This window comes from Gorilla gorilla, chromosome 14 (assembly GCF_029281585.2).
Source record: "Gorilla gorilla gorilla isolate KB3781 chromosome 14, NHGRI_mGorGor1-v2.1_pri, whole genome shotgun sequence".
Taxonomy (NCBI): domain Eukaryota; kingdom Metazoa; phylum Chordata; class Mammalia; order Primates; family Hominidae; genus Gorilla; species Gorilla gorilla.
The window spans coordinates 38,292,949-38,314,116 of NC_073238.2; the positions used below are offsets into that span (position 1 = coordinate 38,292,949).

Here is a 21,168-nt window from a genome sequence, read left to right on the forward strand (position 1 = left end):
TTCACCCCAGGTCCTCCTGCTCCGGGCTCAGCCCGGGCCCCCCACCGTCCTACCCACGAAGAACAGCAAACAATAGCACAGCCCCGGCCCTGGAAGCCGAGCTAACCGCAGAGGGTGATGCGGAACTGCTCATCGCCAGGGAAACGCGGCATTCGGACAGCCGTCCAGAGCCTGTCTGAGTTCTGCTGGGAGGGGAGCCAGAGACTGATTCGCTGCGGTCCTGGGCCCAGCGGCTGGGAGGTCCCGCCCTGGCCGAGGAAATGAAGAGGGCGCAGGGCATGGGGGCGGCGCGCACCCGGGACAGTTTCCAGTTGGCTTCTCCGTGACCTTCCTCCCACTTCCAGCTCGGAGCGGGATGCTGGGATCCCTCCAAGGACCCTCTGAGGACGCAGGAGGGATGCTGAGACAGGCAAGTGGGCTTTCTCTACAGATTGTCACCTCGCCCGCACTTTTGGAGAAGGTAGAGCCAAGCAGCATTTGGCCAAAATCCTGTGCCCGTGGAACATTTTTTTCCTGAAGTGGGGGTGAAAGTTGATGATCAGCGGCTCCGGGTAGGAGAAGGGATAGAGGTATAGGTGCAGTGAGGTTAGAAAAGTTGCCATGGCCGAGCTTGCAGTGAGCCGAGATCGCGCCACTCCAGCCTCGGCGACAGAGCGAGACTCCGTCTCAAAAAAAAAAAAAAAGAAAAGAAAAGAAAAGTTGCCGCGGCCCCAGCAGGCTCAAGGGGCGAGCGCATAGGGGCGCCAGGGCAGTAGTTGCGCAAAGCCAGCCCGGCGGTCGCGTTGCCATGGCAGCAGGGGAGGGGCCGAGCCGCAGCGTGGCTGTGTTGCCGGGCGACGGAGGGGCCGCGGGGGAGGCCGGAATCTCCCGGTGCTCAGCGTCACTGCGTGAGCCCCCACTCTGATGCTTCGTTGGTGTGTGTGTCTGTTGGTGTCAATCCACAGTCCGCTGGCAGCTTCTGTCACTTGGTTAGGGAATAAACTATCACCTACTTAATACCTTAATGCTCTGCTTTTGAAAGTATTTGGATTGTGGTGTTATGGAAGACATGAACAAGAATAGTACTCCTACTTAACGAAGTTTTGTTTTGTTTTGTTCGTTTTGAGACAGTCTTACTTTGTCGCCCAGGTTGGAGGGCAGTGGCGGATCTTAGCTCACTGAAACCTGTCTCCCGGGTTCAAGCGATTCTCCTGCCTCACCCTCCCGAGTAGCTGGGATTACAGGCGGCCGTCGCTACACAAGGCTAATTTTTGTATTTTTAATAGAGAAAGGGTTTCACCATAATGGCCAGGCTGGTCTCAAACTCCTGACCTCAGGTGATCCGCCCGCCTCGGCCTCCCTAAGTGCTGGGATTAGAAGCTTGAGCCACTGCGCCTGGCCAACAAAGTTTTTTAAAAAATACATTGTATTTCCTCGTTTTTAAGGTAGCATCTACTGACGGGAGTTCCTTAATTATCATTTAAAAAGTAAAGTACAGAACCAGATTTGGATCCACGAAACGAATTGTTCCTCAGCTTTTCAAACATACTAACCAAAAACATTTGCAAAAGAAAAATATATAAAGCAGGTAGCAGTACTAAATGTTAGGCCCAGTACTAAAAATGCAGACAGTTCTACTGTTGGAAAGATGACGACTTTCACAAAGGACTAGAGAGCATCAGCCTCATTTTATTTCTATGAGTATTTTCTTACATGGAGATGTGCTAGGTGATTTTGTCTTACTATGTCAAAGATTACTTGTTTTAGCCATATACCATAGGAAAAAAAAAATGTCAAGGGGTTCGAATGATCTTTTTTAGAGCAGTTTTTTTGTAGCTACAGTAGTACTTCTATTTTACAAATTATGTTATTTGTTTACTCAGATACTCATTCATCAAACATTTATTGAGGCCCTACTATGTGCTGTGTACAGTGCTAGACTTGAGAGCAGAGAGATAAGTGGTGAGAGGGACATACAAAACTGAATTAGAAAAATTCACAGTTTAGGGAGCCGGAAATGCTAGGAAGCAGTTGTAAACCACTGTGGTACATTCTCATTGTGAGATGCCACCAGGACAGCCCCTGCTACTGGCCAGGGCCTCAGGTACACAGACCGCAGCTGAGCTTGGAATTTCATTTGCGTTGTGGGTTTTGCTCTTTCAAGGCAGGCATTATTGGACCCATTTAAAATAGAAGGAGTCCAGCACTCAGAGAAGTGCAGTGATAAGCCTCATGTCTCACGGCCAGTCAGGCTCAAGATCCAAAAGCCACTGCTATGACATATATTTTGGAACATTCGCCCTTTGATCATTAAATCCTCACTACCTGAATGACCATATTTTTTGATCATTCATAATGGTAAGTGAATTTCTTAAAAACAATAACTATAATGCAATTTTCTTTTTGGTTGAGATCTGAAGTCACGTATTTCTAAAATCAGATACCAATTGCATTCTGAAGATGTGTTCTTCCAACTGGAATGTTGTCATTGTCAATAATACTTTTTCCAGGGGTTCCTGGGAAGTAAATGAGAAAATTTAAATTTGGTTATTCATGATTTTAAAACATGTAAAGATGTGTGTGTTTTAAAGTACTGTGTTTAATAAATCGCTATAGCATTAGATTTGTTTAAAGCAAAATACACTAGTTATCATTTAAGTTTTTATTAACTTTTTAAATGTTTTGTCAGATTTCTTACTTTCCACTTGCAGCCACATTAGAGAGGTCATAGGAAAAATTTCTACCTAGAAAGTTCAGGTATGGACCTGGCTGGTCCTGCATGAAGACTTTGCTATGCATTTTCCACTGCAGCCTGGGAAACCTCTTTGAACTAATTTTATAAGCTATTTTACTATTAAAATTTTATTTTTTCAAATAGATTGCAGAATCCCTGAAGGCAAGGACCAGGTCTTCTGTGTCTTTAGAATTCTCTTCGTAATATCAAATACAACACTCTTCATAAATAATAACTGGCAGAAAAAACAAAAATAAACTTGACCGGACTGATGAAAACTAGAGTAGAAATAATACTTTTATAGATACTATCCTGAGTCACAGAAGTTTTGCTTATTTGCTGATTTTTTTTTCATTAAACTATACTGTGAAATGCTAGGGAGTACCTATTTCATAGGTAGAAAAACTGAGTTGTAGTGATTAGCATATGAAATATTTTTCAATGCATTATCTTCATTGAGCCTTACAACAACCACTCAGGAATTCACATCACCATTTTTTAAATATGTGAGAAAACAGAAGCTCAGAGAAGTTGAACGAGTCAGACAGGGTCACCCAGAAAGGAAGAGGTGCATCTTCTGACCGTGTCACATGATTTTTATTCTGCCATTGCAAACCAGATACACGTGTGAGCTTTGGGAGGCTGGGTCTCTCACCAGCCCTGGAGTGCTAGGTGCAAGATCCCTTCTCTCCCTCACCTCCCCAAGGCTGCTCTGCCGTCTGGGAAGAAGGTGAGAGAAACTCTTTCAAAAGACAAAGGGGCAGGGCCAGTGAAAGGAGGAGCTGGAGAGGGGCTCCCTGGAGCAAAATGAAGTGAGATTGAGAAGGAAGAGTCAAGTGAAGTTGATCGAAAACCAGCCACTGTTCAAAAATGGGAGTGAGGGGATGGGAGAGCGTGTCTTTGTTCGGGCTGCCATCACAAAACACCACAGCCTGGGAGCTTAAGTGACAGACCTTGATTGTCCCAATGCTGGGGGCTGGGAGTCCGAGATCAAGGAGTCTGCAGGGATGGTTTTTTCTGACACTGCGCTCCTTGGCTCACAAACAACTGCCTTCTTACTGCGTCTTCACGTGGTCATCCTTCTATATTGTCTGTGTCCTAATCTCTGCTTATAAGGACACCAGTCATACTGGATTAGAGCCCACCCATGTGACCTCATTATACCTTAATTACTGCTATGAAGGCGCTATCTCCAAACACAGTCGCATTCTGAGGTACTGGAGTCAGGACTTCATCCTGTGAATTTTGAGCCCAGAGCAGAGAATTTTTAAAAAGTGGACACTGATCTGCGACTTTGAAGACAAAACCTGTTGACCTGTTTCAATTGCTTTGTTATTCTCATTAGTATTTTCTCTTAGCATAAATAAATGGTTGAGCAAATAGTGGCCATTTATTTTTACATTAGTATATTCTATTGGTTGTTTTTTTTTAAAAACATCCAGAACTGAATTCTATATCTAGCTGGCTTCATAATTTATTTTCACTCTCATCTCTGCAGGGCCAGCTTCAAACCTTGTCAAGCTCTGACAAGGGAAGATGAAGCCTAGTTCCAGCTATGAGTGACCTGTCTGTCTGCCTTTTTTGAGCTGCGGAGTGATCGGAGTCATATTCGCTGCCTGTGCAGCACCACAGGCCTGATGAAAATGAAATGGCAACACCACACAGATGGCAAAGCGTAGGCCTCACAAACATCCTGGCTGTGAAGGTAAGTTGAGCAACTTTCTGCCTGCATGGCATTATCCATGCTTATTTCTAACAAGATACCTATGGCAGAGTATTTCAGGCTGTTTGTGAAGGGCAGCCAGTAGAATTTGAAGGTTTTCACTGAGGCATTGAGCAACTAACAAGGGTGTAATTGGAATGTGTGGCAAGAACTCCAATTGTTAAAATATGTGGTCATAAAATAATAGGGTCTAGGGCGAAGCCTGCAGGTCTTGTGGTCAGTGCCTTGCCCTTGGCTGGACTACATAGTGTCTGCTTTGTAAAGGTAGAAATCAATACTGTGTTTCAAGTCAGCTAAAGAAGAAGGTTCCGGAGTCTTCTGCCACAGAAGTTTCGGTATTCACCAGTCATCAGAGTCTCAAAGTACTTGTGTTTGTCTCCTTAACTTCCTTCATTACTTTATATTCTGCCTTCAAAGGGAGGGAGAGTAGTCTTCTATTTTATCCATCATTTGCTGAAAGAATTCTATGAGGTTGCTTCTTGGCTCTTCTCTGTAAGTTGAATAGAAACCGTGTGCATTGTTCTAGGAATCTGTTTCTATCATGGCCCCGTGCAGCACCTGTCCTTCCCACCGTGAGTGGTGGAGCTGTGGTCTGTGTCATCCTCGCATTTCCAACCCCAGTCATTCCCCTTTACTTTTAAGTGTGAGGCCCCGGATGAAATTCTGCAGTATCCGTGCTGAAGAGCAGGGCTCCAATGCACCTGGTGGAGCTTTTCCAAGGAACACGGAAAGTGTTCGGAATGCACTGCTTGGACAAGATCCAGCAGCTTTCCTTGATCGGTGCTTTCAGAAACAGGTTCTTGTGTAGAACAGCTACTGTTATCCCAGCCAAAAAAGACTGCCTATTTCTGAGAGCTGTGCATACTTAATTAGAACAGGGATCGGTGCCAGCACTTAGAGTTTGAAAAGTCAGCTTTGAACATGAATGCAAGTCCCTGCAAGGTAGAATGGTCTGTTTCTCCTTGTTTGAGCCAGAAATCTGTGTAACTGGCCGGCTGTGCACATCACATTGCACAGATTCAGGAGGTGAGCTGGTCTCTTCAGTTGCTGCTTTTATAGCAGCTTTTAATCAAAATGCTCACCTCAGACGCACCCTCCTCAAATTAAGGAACAGAATAACCAAACACAGATGTGTAAAGAGTGAGGGAAAACAGTTGCTCTGGCTGTTGATGACTTCCTCAGGCATGGGCATAGTGAAATGCCCTTTCTTCCCCTCTGCTACCGAAGATGGCAATGACGTTGAGTGGCTTGGAAGTTCAAACCACTCAACAAGTATTGACCAGTCACTCCCTGTATACTCAGTGCTGACAGGGGCATGAAATGTGTCACGACCTTTCTTCCTGAGTAGTTTATGATCCTGCTGAGGGTGAGCATACACAGGGAATCATGGGAAAGATTGTGTCATGGCATGGCCACCCCAGGAATGGCTGATGTGGGGGCTCAGTGGCCAGAGGCCCAGATCCTCCCCTGCTGTGGCTTCTTTCCTCTTACCTGTCTCCTGCATGTTCACATCACCCCATCCCCAATCCAGGCTCTGTCCCATTTTTCAGCTCAGGGTCTTCCTCCAGTCCGGTGAGGGTGGCTCAGGAAATCCTAGCTCTGGTTGTGTCTGCCCCAGTGTGAGTCTGTCTGTGGGGTTTCAAGCCTTATCTTCCTGGAGGAATTTCATCAGGGTCTGAAGGAAATAAAAGAGGGACTGGGCTGAAGAAGAGGAAGAGAGGGCTGTTCTTTCTTCATTATTGATAGTAGTGGTAAATCATTGGAAAGTCCTAAAAGACTGCCTGAGTGTTCATTTCCAGGACAGAAGGATACACAGGCAACATAAGAATATAAGACTGTGTTGAGGCCAACAGCAGGGCAAAGGAGAAAAGTGCTGGTCACAACCCTAGATGGTGACTGAAGAGAGGACAACAGCCAGCGGTCCATACGCTGAGACGGATGGGAGAAGAGACACACAGGGACGAGGAAGCCAGCCTGGGTACTAAGTATCCCCTGGATTAGCTGCAAGTGCGCTTCTCCTCACCCGCGGACCTCAGCTCTTCCCTTCATGATATCAGCAGTGATCTGGAGCTGGAGGAGTCCCCGGGGAGAAGGGAGTGCAGCTGTCGCTCATTCCACCCTTCCTGGCATTTCAAGTTGGAATAATAAATGCAGTTCTGGGGTGTTAGGTTCGCAAGTGTTTTTAGCATACCATGGTCTCGCGTGTACGCATTAGGTATTTCGGCTCGCCCAGGGGCCTAGTCATTGTATAACCTCTTTCTAAGGAAACTATATGCCAAATTCCAAACAAGCAAAATGTTATTTTTGTTGTGCAAAGCCTTCGTATCTTGAAAATTGGGGCATCTAAGAATTTTATTTAGATAACAAGACAGAGATCAGAATGGGCCAGAGGAGCATCAGGAGACCTGGGTGCAAGTCTTGCATAAATGCTTATCGAGCCAAATTCCCAAAGATTTACATGTGTTATCTGCAGGAAGAGGGTTTTGATTAGTTTTTAAGGTCCCTTCTGCTCCTTCTAAAAACCAGCCTAAGATGGAACATGTCTTCTCTAAGAATCCCAAATGCCTCTCAAGGATCAACCCCTTGGCCTTTCATCCAGGAGCCCCCTAGTGTCTCTAGGAAGCTGCAAGGATGATGGTATCTCCATTTTTATACACAAGGTTGGGAAAGTCTGCCTGGGAAAATGTTTAGAGGTGTGGATTTCTCAACTTTAATTTATCTTTTTGGTTTGCTCCTTTGTGAAATAGCATTGTCTTCAGCTGCTCTTGGCTATGATGTCTTAGCTGTAAGATCTTAGCCTTGAGAAAGAGCATCGGGGCCATACAGCAGTCATTTAGCCACAGGAATTTCAGTCACTTCAGGCTGTTTTTGCTGTTGTATTCCATCTCAGACCCAGATGTCTGCAGTTTCCTCAGATTGGAAACATCATGGGATCTCGTTGTGCAAGGAGTTCAGCATATTGAGAGTGAAGCACAATCACCTATCATTTTACATTATGGGAAATTTGACAAGTTTCCAATCTTGTTATTTTAGAGGTGAATGGATATCTCTGTGTGTGTGTGTGTGTGTGTGTGTGTTACTACTCCACATGGGGCAGGCCTACCCCATAGGCAGTGTGCCCAGAGTAGCCTGGATTGATATTTTAAATGAACTAGAGGATTGAAACCTACACTGAACCTGTTAGTAAAATGAGACATTCATTTATAATGAAAGCAGATCTTTTAGTTTATGGGATGGATAATCTTGGGGTCTTATTTCGCAGGTTTTCTTTCAGTGGTTGTGTCTCTATTTAGATAGCTAATGTGGTATTTCAGAAAATATTTTCATGGCTAGCTATTAGAATATGTCTATGACCGGGAAATGAGGAGCCACACTGCTTGTAAAATACTTACATTTTCAGTGGATAAAAGATAGCTTGAATAATGTAAAAATCAATAGTTCCCATGATGGTGGAGTTATATTCTTTGGAGAAAAGTTTAAGTACTTCTAAGGTTAAATATTATGTTCATTACTCTTAGCTCTGGGAATCTGCCAAAATTATTTTTGCAACCTTGTTTATATTTAGCCAACATAGGCAGTCAGCCACTGAATTAAGCATTTTTTTCTCCAAAAGACCTGATTTTGCCAATAAGAATTTGGTTATGCAATTATATGTTGACTAATTAGAAGGTAAAAGCCCCGGATTTGAAAAGTTTGGTGTTTTATTTACCATTTTTAAGTGTGCAGTTCAGCGGCATTCAGCACGTTCACATTATTGTGCAACCTTCACCTCCATCCATCTGCAGAACTCTTTTTATTTTACACAATTGGAATTCCCACTCCCCTCTCCAGCTCCTGGCAACCACCATTCTACTTTCTGTCTCTATGAATTTGGCTACTCTAGGTACCTCTTATAAGCGGATTCTATAGTATTTGTCCTTTAGTATCTGGCTTATTTCACATAACGCAATGTTCTTAAGGCCCAGGTATGTTGTGGCATATGTCAGAATTTTGTTTCTTTTTTTTTTTTTTTGAGACAGAGCCTCACTCTGTCACCCAGGCTGGAGTGCAGTGGCACTGTCTCAGTTTACTGCAACCTGTGTGTGCTGAGTTCAGGCAATTCTCCTGCCTCAGCCTCCTGAGTAGCTGGGATTACAGGCACCTACCACCACGTCTGGTTAATTTTTGTGTTTTTTAGTAGAGACGGGGTTTCACTGTGTTGGCCAGGCTGGTCTTGAACTCCTGACCCCTCAGGTGATCTGCCTGCCTTGGCCTCCTGAAGTGCTGGGATTACAGGCATGAGCCACTGCGCCCAGCCAATTTTGTTCCTTTTTAAGGCTGAGTAATATTCCATAATGTGTATATACCACATTTTGTTTATTCATTCACCTGCTGATGGAAATTTGGGTGGTTTTCACTGTTTTAAATCTTTTCAGTGGTATTCTGGCCGCATGGTATTCTGTGCTATGGTGATAACATATTACATAAACCAGTTCTCTGTGGATAGGCTTTCAGTTTTTTCCATGCTTCTGTGAATAACTGTGAACTTAAACCATTTCACACATGTGCAAGCATGTTGGTCAATCGGAATTATTGATATTGATTTGCTGAGAAGAATGTTTTGGGCACATAAAATTTTGGATGCTGATGAATTTCCTTCTGTGGAGATTGTACCAATTTATGTGTCCTTTATAAAGAATCTGTCTCCCAAGCCCTCACCAACGAAGCAAAAATTCCTTCATCTTTGCTCATCTCATGATGGAAAATGGTGTCTCAGTGTGGTTTTAGTTTACATTTCTCCTATTTTGAGTGACCTCTGAATGTTTCAGGGCCATTGTATTTCTTTTACTGCAACTATCTGTTCATTTCCTTTGTTCATTTCTCAGTCGGGCTGTTGGGTTTTTCTCCTCCCTCTTCTTTATATTGGCTGTTGTTGAAAAATGTCCTTTTGTTTGGCATCCCTAGTGTGCAGCCTGTGGGAGTCTTTGGGGGCTCTCCTATGAAACAGGAGCTTTGTCTGAGAATTAGTAAAACCTGCTTTTCAACACCATTGATCAAATACTGGCTCGGTGACAGTAGGTTTTATTAAGGGGAGAGTCCAGTGCAGTAGTCCATTTACTGAAATGGTTCATATGCTGAAGAAAGAATATCTTTGTGAGAAAGTTATAAAAATTTCTAGTCTCACAATGTGTTTTAATGTTAAGATTTACTTGGCTGGGCGCGGTGGCTCATGCCTGTAATCCCAGCACTTTGGGAGGCCGAGGCAGGTGGATCATGAGGTCAGGATTTTGAGACCAGCCTGACCAACATGGTGAAACCCCGTCTCTACTAAAAATACAAAAAGTAGCCAGGAGTGGTAGCATGCGCCTGTAGTCCCAGCTACTCAGGAGGCTGAGGAAGGAGAATTGCTTCAACCTGGGAGGTAGAGGTTGCAATGAGCCGAGATCATGCCACTGCACTCCAGCCTGGGTGACAGAGTGAGATTTCATCTCAAAAAAAAAAAAAAAAAAAAGATTTACTCAAGTTATCTTTTAAAAGTTGAATACATAAACATAAGTAGCTTGGTATGAACTGAAAAAACCCAAAATAGCGTATTATTAAATATCATTTGCTAAGCTCATGCAGCTAACTGCATACTGGAAAACTCAAACTCAACATGCCCCACTCTGAACTCATCCCTCTGACCCACAGGGTAACGTCGCACTTCCTGAGTTTGCTGTCTTGCTTCTCCACATACCTATCTACTCTTTTCTGTATTATTCTCTGTAGTATTGCCATGGGCGGAAAGTTTGTGTCCCCCTAAAATTCTATGCTGAAATCTAACCCCCAACGTGATGGTATCAGAAGTGAGGCCTTGGGAAGTGATTAGATCATGAGGACAGAAGCCTGATGAACAGGGTTGGTGCCCCAGAAAAGAGGCCCCAGAGAGCTGTCTTGCCACTTCCACTATGTGAGGATGCAGCGAGATGGTACCATCTGTGAGCCAGAAAGTGGTCACCCACCAGACATTGAATCTGTAGATGCTTTGATCTTTGACTTCCCAGCCTCCAGAACTGTCAGAGATAAGTATCTGCTGTTTATAAGCCACCCAGGTTATGGTATTTTGTTACAGCAGCCCAAACAGAGTAAGACAACTGACAACCAGTTCCACCTAAACAGTCTCTCCAGTGTGTCCACCACCCTGCACCTGGTCACCACCATCTTGTTGAGATGCCACCCAATCCCTGCTGGATTCCCTCAGCCACCTCCAGCTGTGTTGTTGCCTTCAGACTTTTCCACATTCAGCAGTTGTATGATCTGTCACCAAGAGGAGTTTATGAAATGCAACTCTCTGGTTTTGTAAAACCATATCCCTGGCCAAAACCCTCTGATGGCCACCACTCCCCCTAGAATAAAACTCAAACTTACTAGCATGGCCTCTGGACTGGCATGCCCTGGCTCACTCCCTCTGTTTCCTTGCTCATTGCCCCCTCCTTCCTACACTCCACTGTTCCCAATAGTGATTTCTCAATTCCTTAAACTCAGGGTGCACCCTTGTTTCAGCACCTTTGAATCTGCTCCTTTTTCTGGAATGTTCTCCCTTGTTCCACTTCCCAGTCTTCACCAACCTGAGCAGCTCTATTCCTTCTTCCTCCAGCAAGTCTTGCCCAACACTTCCCAGCCTGGTTTAGTGGATTCTTCTAGGATCCAGCATGTCCCTTAGCTTGCAAATTGCCCAGTGCTATAATTGTCTACTTCCTTGTATAAAAGGGTGCACCCCACGAAGCTGTAAATGCCCAGGGAGCAGGATCACATCTACCTTGTTTCCCGTGATCACCCAGAACCTAACATATTGATTGCTCATAAACATCTGTTGATGGATGACTGTTGACAGATGGCTGGAGAACTAAAGGAGAATGCCTTCTGGAAATGGGATGTGACTGGGTGCCAGTGGGTTGTGATAGTATCACACATTCAGAGTCTTGGGATGAGACCCTGAGTGTCTTCCCCACAAATCCTGAAACCTGTGTGGCAAGAAGAGAAAGCTGAGTTGGCTGAAGTTTTATTTGCCTGGTGTACCGCTGGCCTTGTGAGAAAGACAGTGAAAGAAGATGAAGCCCGCTCAAGGTTAAGATCAGGCAGAGGAGAAACAGACACCTGCTAACTGTCCTGGCAGAGTCCCAGGCAGGGCAGCAGCTCCCTGAGTGGAGAAGGGGCACACAAGCTTAAGGCAGAGATCCTGGTCAGGGCTGGTGAGGAAGGGATGGATTCGGAATGCAGCATCACTCAAAATTGCCTTCAAGGGCAGCCCATCTAAGAACCTGTGCTGTCTTTTCTTTGTAATACATTTGTGTCCCTCTCTGAGATGTAAGTGTGCTTTGGGGCTGATTCAGGGCAATAAATCCTGTGTTTGCAAACTGTAGTCACTGATTTGGGACTTAGGGTCTAATCAGTATGCAGTCCAGTAAAAATAGCAAAGGTCATATTTTACTGCACTCTGTCTGAAGTAAGCAAACTTTCAGCTGAAGACACTCTCAGATGACTTCTTTTCTTGCTCCTCTTTTCTCCTTGAAAATTTACAGGGAATGTTGTGGTCATAAGGAACTTCTCCTTCACTGGGCTTCATGCTGCAAAGTTAGTGAGCCCCAGCCTGCAGTGTCCAGCTGTCTTTGCTATTACTGCATTCTTTTCTCCAATGCATTGATAAGACTCATGTTCATAGCAAGTCCAGCACCATGCATATTGTGCACATTTGTGAAAAATTGTTCAAGAAGTAAATATACTTCTCAGCCCCTAACACCAAGAGGACAACAGAGTAATCATCCCACAGTGACCTTCATTTGTAGACAATCAGATTAGGGAGACTCTGAGTTGGGGGCAGGTGGGCTGGGGTTGGGAGGTGGGTGAGTGGGTTGTTTTCTGTATTGTTTCTGAGAAGAAAAATCTTCCATGCCAAGCAGTGGTGGATGGGACTGTTCACCCAGGCTTTGGTATAGTGCAATGTGGAAAGCCACCCCAAACGGGAAGAGGACACGGTGATGAAGACCATGGGGTTATTGTAATGATTGGCACTGCCATTGTTGAGTGGTTACTACAAGCCAAGCACTCCGCTAAATATTTTACATGGATTATTTTATTTAATCCTCACAAAACCTAGGAAGTGAGTTAGAATAGTGAGGCTCATTTGCAGTGAGATTTCTGAGGTCCAGAACCACCCTCCCTGACACTCCTCAAGTCTGGGTTCTTGGTAGAAAGTGGAGAACTGCAGTCCAACCATGTGCTGTCAACCCAGGGACCTGCTGCCTCCATCGGTATCCAGGAGGTCTGAGTCTAGCTCTGTTCCTAATAGCTGTGTGACCTTGTGTACTTAGGTCTCTGTGCTTCAGAGCAGCATGAGGTATATAAGGTTGTTGTGAGAATTATATAAAATAAGGCATGTATTAGTTAGGGTGATACTAAGTCCTGTAGTAAAGCCCAACATTTTGGTGGCTTGACACAATAAAAATTTACCGCCTGGATACAGACCATTGCAGGTGTGTCTGATCGGTGGCAGGTGCTGGTGGTGGTGGATGGCTCTGCTCCACGAAGTCTTCAGGGATCTAGGCTAATGAAGGCTTTGTATCTTTGATGTGTGATTTCCAGGACCATTACACCCACAGACCAGAAAAGAATGTTGGCAGGGGTAGTCCCATGTATGGTGAGGTCTGAAGGGTCAATTTCGGGGACTCTCTTTAAGAAATGAACACAAAGTGGTCCATGTGCTACACCCCCTCCCTGGGCTTGAAAGGGGCCCTGCAGGAGAGGGATCCTGCAGCCTAGGATTCATTAGCTTCCTGGCAAACTCACATCCATAGTTGGATGGAACTTGGGGACATGGCCACGTTTGGCTCCACAATGCTGGGAAACACTGTCTAGACTGTCCGAAATAGATGACTGCTGGCAGCTGCTGCCATGTGTGTAAAGCGCTTCTAACAGTGCCTGGCACGGCAAGAGCTAGGAAGCGTCAGCTACTGTTCTTCTGTTTACAATGCAGCATGGGAATTTCCATCAAGCCAGCTGTGCCCTGAGAGCTGCCTGTCATATTTTCACCAACATGCTCTGGGCATCATATTATGTGCCTGGGCTTGGTCCAGGCTGCTGTGCTTTCAGAAAAGCCTGGAAGCATCAGCAGAGATGGGTTTAAAAGTCCACAGTCTAAGTCGCTACATAAGGAGCAATGAACCTGCTGCGGCGAAAGGTCATGGACAGAGTGTCCCAAGGCTTGGCCCACTGTGGCAGCTGGGGTTCCTAAGCCTGGCACTTTGCAACTGCAGAATCACAGCTGCTGCCTCAGAGCATCGCTGATCAGCCCAGTTACATTTGTAGTCCAAGGCAGTGGTGGTGTTAAAGTGCTGTTCTTCCTAGCAGTGTGCTACCCACATCATCAAACATATTTCCCTTGTCTGCACATTTACGGCAATAAGACTTCTCTGCAAATAAGAGAAAGCATGCACCTCTCAGAAGAGTGATGTTGTTTCACAGATGTCAAATGCTTGATGCCAGTTTCTGCCAAGGACATTCTCGGCCCAGGACCTGATACCATGTGCATGTGGCCTGTCCATGCCCCAGCCCTTCCCACAGACCCCTGCATGACATTGTTGGACCATGGATTCAAACCCACAGGCTAGGATAAGTGAGAATTTACCTAGGAAAGCCCATCCTTTGGCTAGAGGGAGAGGAAGCATCCAGGCTTGCTTTTTAAGGGGATCTCTAGGTACTTTCCCATAAAACTCCCCATCCAGCTGTAAACCACCCCTGCTCACAGCAGGCAGTATTTATGCAGGCTGAGGGTGAGGTCATTGCATATTCCAACAACAGATTTGTCTGGGAAATTAAATTTGCTTATGTTCAAGGTGTGTGTGAGAGTGCAGCCAGCTGGGGTGAGCGATGATTCCCTGAAGTCTGGGAAGTGGTGGGTGATGGTGGTGGTGTTTTTTTTTTTTTCTTTTTTTTTTTGACAAGTAACAAGGAGTTACAATGAAATGTCCTTCTCAATTATGAAGTGATTGCCACGCATTAGCGTCACAGCCTGTTCTTGCCAGTGACGGATATTCTTGTCATTCTTACAGTTTTGGGGTAAAGGAAATGTACTCCTGGCCTTCTAAATTCCAACTCAGAAAAATGTTCTAAAGGAAACACTACTGTGAAAGGATTAGGGACTTAAACTGCTCCATAAAAGTACCTTTGACCAAACCTATGGCAAAACTATAATTAAAAAGATCCTGTATAGGGTCATGTTCATTGATAAGAATTTGAAACATATCTAATGTAGTATGAATGGAGCTTCAGTTCTCAGATGGAGCTTCAGCTATTGTATAGAGGGAGGAATGAGACAATCTTGCCGTGGCTTCAGAGAGCACAATTAGGGTGGAAGCTGGAGGATGAGGTATCATCCTTAACAAGGGCAGAACTTTCTGTTAGAATAGAAGCAGAGGTGTTGGGAGGAGGTTCGTGTGTGGGACTGGCCGGCATGACTGCAGGTGCTTTTCAGGCCCTGGATGCTGAGATCCTCTAAGTGTTGGGTAGGTCCCGCTAATTATCCACAACTAGGAGCCTGTCTTTAATGACCACACGTGGGACATGTTGAAGTTTTCTGTTCATCATTGAGTAATGAAGGTGAGAAAAGACTAAAATGAGTGTAGAGTGCTGTTTTTTTAACCTCTGCAATATTGGGGTCTGTGTAGAGGAATAAAGAGCACTCAGTTTTGGAAACAGAAGAGTAGAATTCTAATAGTCAGCAGGCAATAGATTCTTCCTCCCTTACAGTCATCAAGAAAATGGCTTGTAACCAAGCCCTACATTTTAGGCCAAAAGGCAGATTAAAAGTTAAAAGCATATCAGCACACTGTTATGAAGCATTTGCTGTAAACAGGTGAATTGGTGCAGCTCAGCATTCTGAACTAGGGGTGATTTTGCCTCCCAGGGGACATCTGGCAGTGTCTGGAGATGGTTTTGAGTGTTGTGACTGTGTGTGTGATGCTGTTCCTGACGTCTAGTGGGTAGAGGCCAGGGATGCAGTTAAACATCTCACCATACACAGGACAGCCCCCAAACACAATGTCCAAAAATGTCAGTAGTGCCAAGGTTCGGGAACCCTGACATCCTTAAGAGCCTGAAGATACATACCAATCTCATTTGCTTATGTAACACTACAAAAAAAATTGCATGTTAAAATTATTTATCATACTTAGCTGATCTTCTGATTTTATCCCTAGAAAGACAAAGGTGTGATCTTTGAACACATGTAAATCAAAGACAATTTTGTTTTTCCTGTTTGGCTTAATCAAATGCAAGTGATGAATCCCATTTAAGGGATTTGACATTAACATCAATATCACTGGGCCTTGGTTTTTGAACTTGTTATTATTTCTGACTTATTTTTAAATAACTGATTATGCTGATAACTTAAAATGAATGCAGCCCAGATGGGAAGGAAATAACAGAGGTCAGGTCTGGCAGGGGCCCTGATTGGCAGCCGTTTTCAGCTCAAAACAGATGGAATCTCCATATCGACTGAGGTTTTCCCTTTGAGATAAAAATGTGAGGTCATGGAATTTCATCTGTATCTGATATGCATTTTCATATCTATAATCAAATCTAATTTTGTAATCTGGAAAGTTTTGATTCTTCTTACCAAAATCTCCTGAAAAAATTAGGCAGAGAAATAGAGGGGGTTGTGTTAATTAATGTATTGATTTGCAAATTAGAGCAAAAGATCTAACTCTTTGAAACTTGTAGAGAATGGTGAGAAGGGCATAAAAATTCAGATAAGCCATGTTTCCTGAGAACTGGGGAAGGGTGAGGCTGCCTTGAACTGCGTGGAGGAAGTGGTCATCTTTTATTCTGAGTACTAATTGGACCCTGATAGCATGTGTTTTGTCTCTGCCTGAGCTTCCTGTTTAAGGAAAGACTTGAAGAGCTAGAGAGACAACCGAGCAGATAGATATGAGACCTGTGAGACACAGAGAACTCAGGTTGCTCATTCCAGAAGAGAACAGACCCTAACAGTGTGTTGGAGTCTCTGAGGAAATGAAGGGTTTTTGGTAGGTTACGAATTAGTTTCCTCTTGCTGCTGTAACAAGTTACCATGAACCTAATGGGATTATTATCTCATATTTCAGGGGTCAGGAGTCCAAAGTGGGCTTCACTGGGCTGACTCAAGGATTGCTTTCCTTCTGAGGCCATGAGGGAGAGTCCGCCGCCTTGCCTTTCCACCTTCTAGAGTTTTAACACTAGAGTTTGCAAATGAGAACAAAAGATCTAACTCTTCGAAAAGTGTAGAGAATGGTGAGAAGGGCATAAAATTCAGATAAGCCAGATAAGAAAGGCTTTCAGCAATTCAGCAGAGTTCAGTTGGGCAAAAAACGATTTGCAAATCAGTCTCCAGAACCAGAAGAGGTTCAGAGTGACTGAACTGGGGCTGTCACATGGTCAGATAATATTTATGGACAGAGGAAAGAAAGTGACCTAAGAAAACGAAGTGATGTGCAGAAACAGCTGGGTTGGTCACAGCTGGGCTCTTGCCTTATCTGAACAAGTTTTAATGGTTGGCCACCTGTGCTTGGCTGATTGGCTGAGATTTTGGCTACTTATTAAAAGAGTAGCTTACAGGAGGATGTTTACACATCAGTGAGGTTACAGTTCACTATGCACAAGAAGCCTTGAGGCCAAACTTAAAATATGTGAGGAGGCAGCTTTAGGCCACACATAATTTAACAAGAGGCTGCCAGCATTCCTTGGCTTGTGGCCCCTCCTCCATCTCCAGAGCCAGCAGTCGCCTCCCTCTGACCTCTGCTTTTATTGTCAGTCTCCTTCTCAGGCTCCCCAGCCACTCTCTTTCCCTTATAAGGATCCTTGTGCTCACAGTGGCCCTCTCAGATCATCTTGTAGGCAGGGGCTGCTTTTCCCAACTTATAAGCAGGAGAATGTGGCTGAGAGAGCCCATTGCTCTTCCCAGTGCCCCATTCCTCTTAAGAACAGCTAATAATGGAATAACGAGTATTCATCCTGGGCTTCTACCCACTCTTGTAAGGATCAGTACGATTGATAGAAATATCTGGGCTCTTGAATATGATGACTTTCCTGCTTAAACAGCCATCAGTTTCAACTAAAAATACTGTGAGCAGAAATGGTTTCCATTTTTATCTTTTCTTTATTTGTTAAGGTATAATGGGCATAGAATGCACATATTGAAAGTGTACCCTGTGGTACATATGTGTATACTCACCACAATCAAAACCATGTCCATATTCATCACCACCAAAAGTAGAACACGCATGTCCCCTGTGATCCGACCGTCCCCATACCCACATTCCCAGGCAAACACTGATGCTTCCTATCACTATAAGTTAGTTACATTTTCTAGAATTTTATACAAAAGAAATAATATACTATGAAATCTTTTTACTTCATTCAGCATAATTTGAGATTTATCCATGTCTTTCCATGTATCACTAGTTCATGGCTTTTCATTGCTTAGTAGTTATATTAGTCCATTTTGCATTGCTATAGAGAAATACCTGAGACTGGGTAATTTATAAAGAAGAGATTTATTTGGCTCATGCTTCTGCAGGTTGTACAGGAAGCATCAGACCAGCATCTGCTTCTGTTGAGGCCTCAGGAAGCTTCTAATTACAGTGGAAGGTGAAGGGGGAGCAGGCGTGTCCATGGCAAGAGAGGGAACAAGGGAGTGAGGAGGAGGTGCCAGCCTCTATAAACAACCAGCTCTCTTCTGAACTAATAGAGGAGAGCTCACTCATTACCATGAGAGGGTACCAAGCCACTCATGAGGGATCCACCCTCATGAGCCAAACACTTCCCACTAGGCCCCATCTCCAACACTAGGGATCATATTTGAACATCAGTCTTGGAGGGGACAAACTATATTGGTAGTATTCCATTGTTCATGCAGCCACTTGGGAATGAACATTGGATTGTTTCTGGTCTTGGGCTATGATGAGTAAAGCTGCTACAGGAATTCAGTTTCAGGTCTTTGTGTGGACAAATGTACTCTTTTCTTCCGGGGTAGTATCTAGGTACAAATGACTAGGTCATGTGATATGTACGTTTAACTTTTTTAGAAACTACCAAACTGTTTTCCGAAGTCTTTGCACCATTTCACTTTCTCAACAGCAGTGAATGTTCCCACCCTAGGATGTTCCAGTTACTTTACATTCTCAACAGCACTTGGAATCATCAGTTTAAAAAATTTTAGCCATTCTAAAGGTATGTAGTGGTATCTTGGAGTAGTTTTAATTTGCATTTTCTTAATGACTAATGACATTGAGCTTTTTTCTTGTTCTTATTTTCCATCTTTATCTTCTTTCATGAAATGTCTATCCAAATCTTTTGTCCATTTTTATCAGGTTGTTTTCATATTATTGCATTTGAGAGTGTTTTATAAACATGCTCTGGATAAAAGATCTTTATCAGATATGTGGTTTATGAATGTTTTCTCCCTGACTGTGGCTTATCATTTAATTTTCTTAACGGTGTCTTTTGAAAAACAGAAGTTTTAAATTTTGATGAAATCCAGTTTGTCAGTTGTTTTCTTTTAGGGATCGTGATTTTTTGTTGTATTTATGAAATCTTTTCCTAACACATGGTTACAATGTTTTTCTTCTATGTGTTCTTACATAAGTTTTGTATAGCCAGGTTTTACATTTAGGTCTATGATTCATTTTCAGTTAATTTTTATATGTGGCCTGAGATATGGATTCAGGTTCATTTTTCTTGCACATGAACATCCATCTGTTCCAGCATCATTTGGTGAAAAAATGATACTTGTCCATTGAATTATCTTTGCATTTTCATTAAAAATCAATTGGCTTTATATTTGTGTTCAGTGATCAATTTTCCATCTTTTCACTAACTTTGATTTTTTTTTTTTTTTTTGAGATGGAGTCTTGCTGTGTCACCCAGGCTGGAGTGAAGTGGCACAGTCTCTGTTTACTGCAACCTCTGCCTCCCATGTTCAAGCAATTCTTACGCCTCAGCCTCCCAAGTAGCTGGGATTACAGGCACATGCCACCATTTCAGGCTAACTTTTTGTATTGTTAGTAGAGATGGGGTTTTGCCATGTTGGCCAGGCTGGTCTCGGACTCCTGACTTCAAGTGATCCACCTGCCTCGGCCTCCCAAAGTGCTGGGATTACAGGCATGAGCCACTGCACCCAGCCTAATGTTGATTTTCTTGATAACTGGTTTTATAAGTCTCAAAATCAAGTGCTATAGGTCCTCCATTTTTTTCCAAGTCTGTTTTGGTCATTCTAGGCACTTTGCATTTCCATGTGTTTTAGAAATAGATCCTCATTTTCTACCAAAAAAAAAAAAAAAAGCCTGTTCGGATATTGATTAGCATTGTGTAGAATATTTAGACCAATTTGAGAAGATTTGGCATATTAACAATATTGAATCTTCCAACCCATCACACAGTCTATCTCTCATTTTATTTTGCCTGAACAGCAGGTGATAGTTTTAAGTGTACAGACCTTGACCTTGTGGGACTCCCAACTCCATCTGGAGTCAGGGAGATCTCCAGGCTCAGGGTGGATTCTCCCTGCCTGAGCTGCAGCCTGGAAACCTCCAGGCGATAACTGGGGAAGCCAAAGGCTCAGCCTATTTGTTTCTGCCTCTCAGGGATTACTCTCAAGTCTGGCCTGGCATCTAATGTTTGAAAACTGGTGTTTCTTATATTTAGGTTGCTTTTATTTTCAGTGAGAGGGTAAATGTGGTTCCTACTACTCCATTTTTTTAAGAATCAGAAATCCTCTTTTTCACCCTTTATAACAGACTTCCCCCATTTAGATACTTATGCAAAGCAAATGCAAAGTAGCTCTGTTATTGTTAATATTACTGGCCAAATACCTGAATTGCAGCAAAGCTGATGGTTAACTTGCCAGGCCTGAAAGACAGGCAGTGTAGTAGAATATAGTCAAAAACGATCTGGCCTATAAACATGAAAAATAGTGCTTGCCCTCATTAGTTATCACCAAACTGCATATTAAAACCACACAAAGATGGCATTTCACACCGAGGATGGTGAGGTAAGAAACCTAGTGGGAGGGTTAGACATTGATCAAATGAGCACAAAATCAAATACAGAATTTCAGCTGTGGTGGTCTAGAAAGGAGAAGGACATTGTGCCCTGAAAGAGAACAACAGAGGGCTTGACCTGGCCTGGGGGCTGGGAAGCCTTCACTGAGGAAGTGTAGGTCTTGGGGCAGCTGAGGCATGAGTAAGAGTTTAACCAGGCTGATAGAAAGATAGAAAAGGTTTCAAAGGCAGCAGCAGGTGACAAAGTCCAGTGATGGAGAATATGGAAGGTGTGGGGAGCCCAGTGAAAGACAGTGCTGGGCGGTGAGATGTCTAAGCCAGGCAGCTCTTGGTGGGGAGGAACCTTCCAGACACCACACAAGGAGTGACTTTCAGGGCAGATGCAGCCCTTGCCGTCCCCAAACCTGCCTTCTAGGGGGAAGACAGGCCACAAACCAAGTACACGGCAACAACATAAGATGTTTGCTAATGTGATCCAGTCTATGAAGTGGTGGGGAAGAGGGCCCAAGAAGGATTCTCAGGAAAGGGCAACAGGACATGCAGAAGCCCTGTGGGGAAAGAGGCTTGTGTTCAAGAAAGGGAATTCAGGAAAGCCTTGGGTTAGAGGTGTGAATTTGGGAGAGCTCTGGGTGAGAGGCATGAATTTGGGAGAGCCCTGGGCTAGACATTTGAATTCTGGA

General features: G+C 43.9%; 1 protein-coding gene across 1 annotated transcript in view; it reads left to right on the forward strand.

The window, feature by feature from the left end:
• The window catches only part of SPATA13 (spermatogenesis associated 13), a 328,681-nt gene continuing 307,513 nt past the window's right edge, over positions 1-21,168 (forward strand). Inside the window, exons 1-2 of the mRNA XM_055359682.2 lie at positions 1-409; positions 4,212-4,418. Coding sequence (XP_055215657.2) covers positions 4,379-4,418 — 40 coding nt within the window. The 5' untranslated portion in view covers positions 1-409; positions 4,212-4,378. The remainder of the gene's footprint in view (positions 410-4,211; positions 4,419-21,168) is intronic.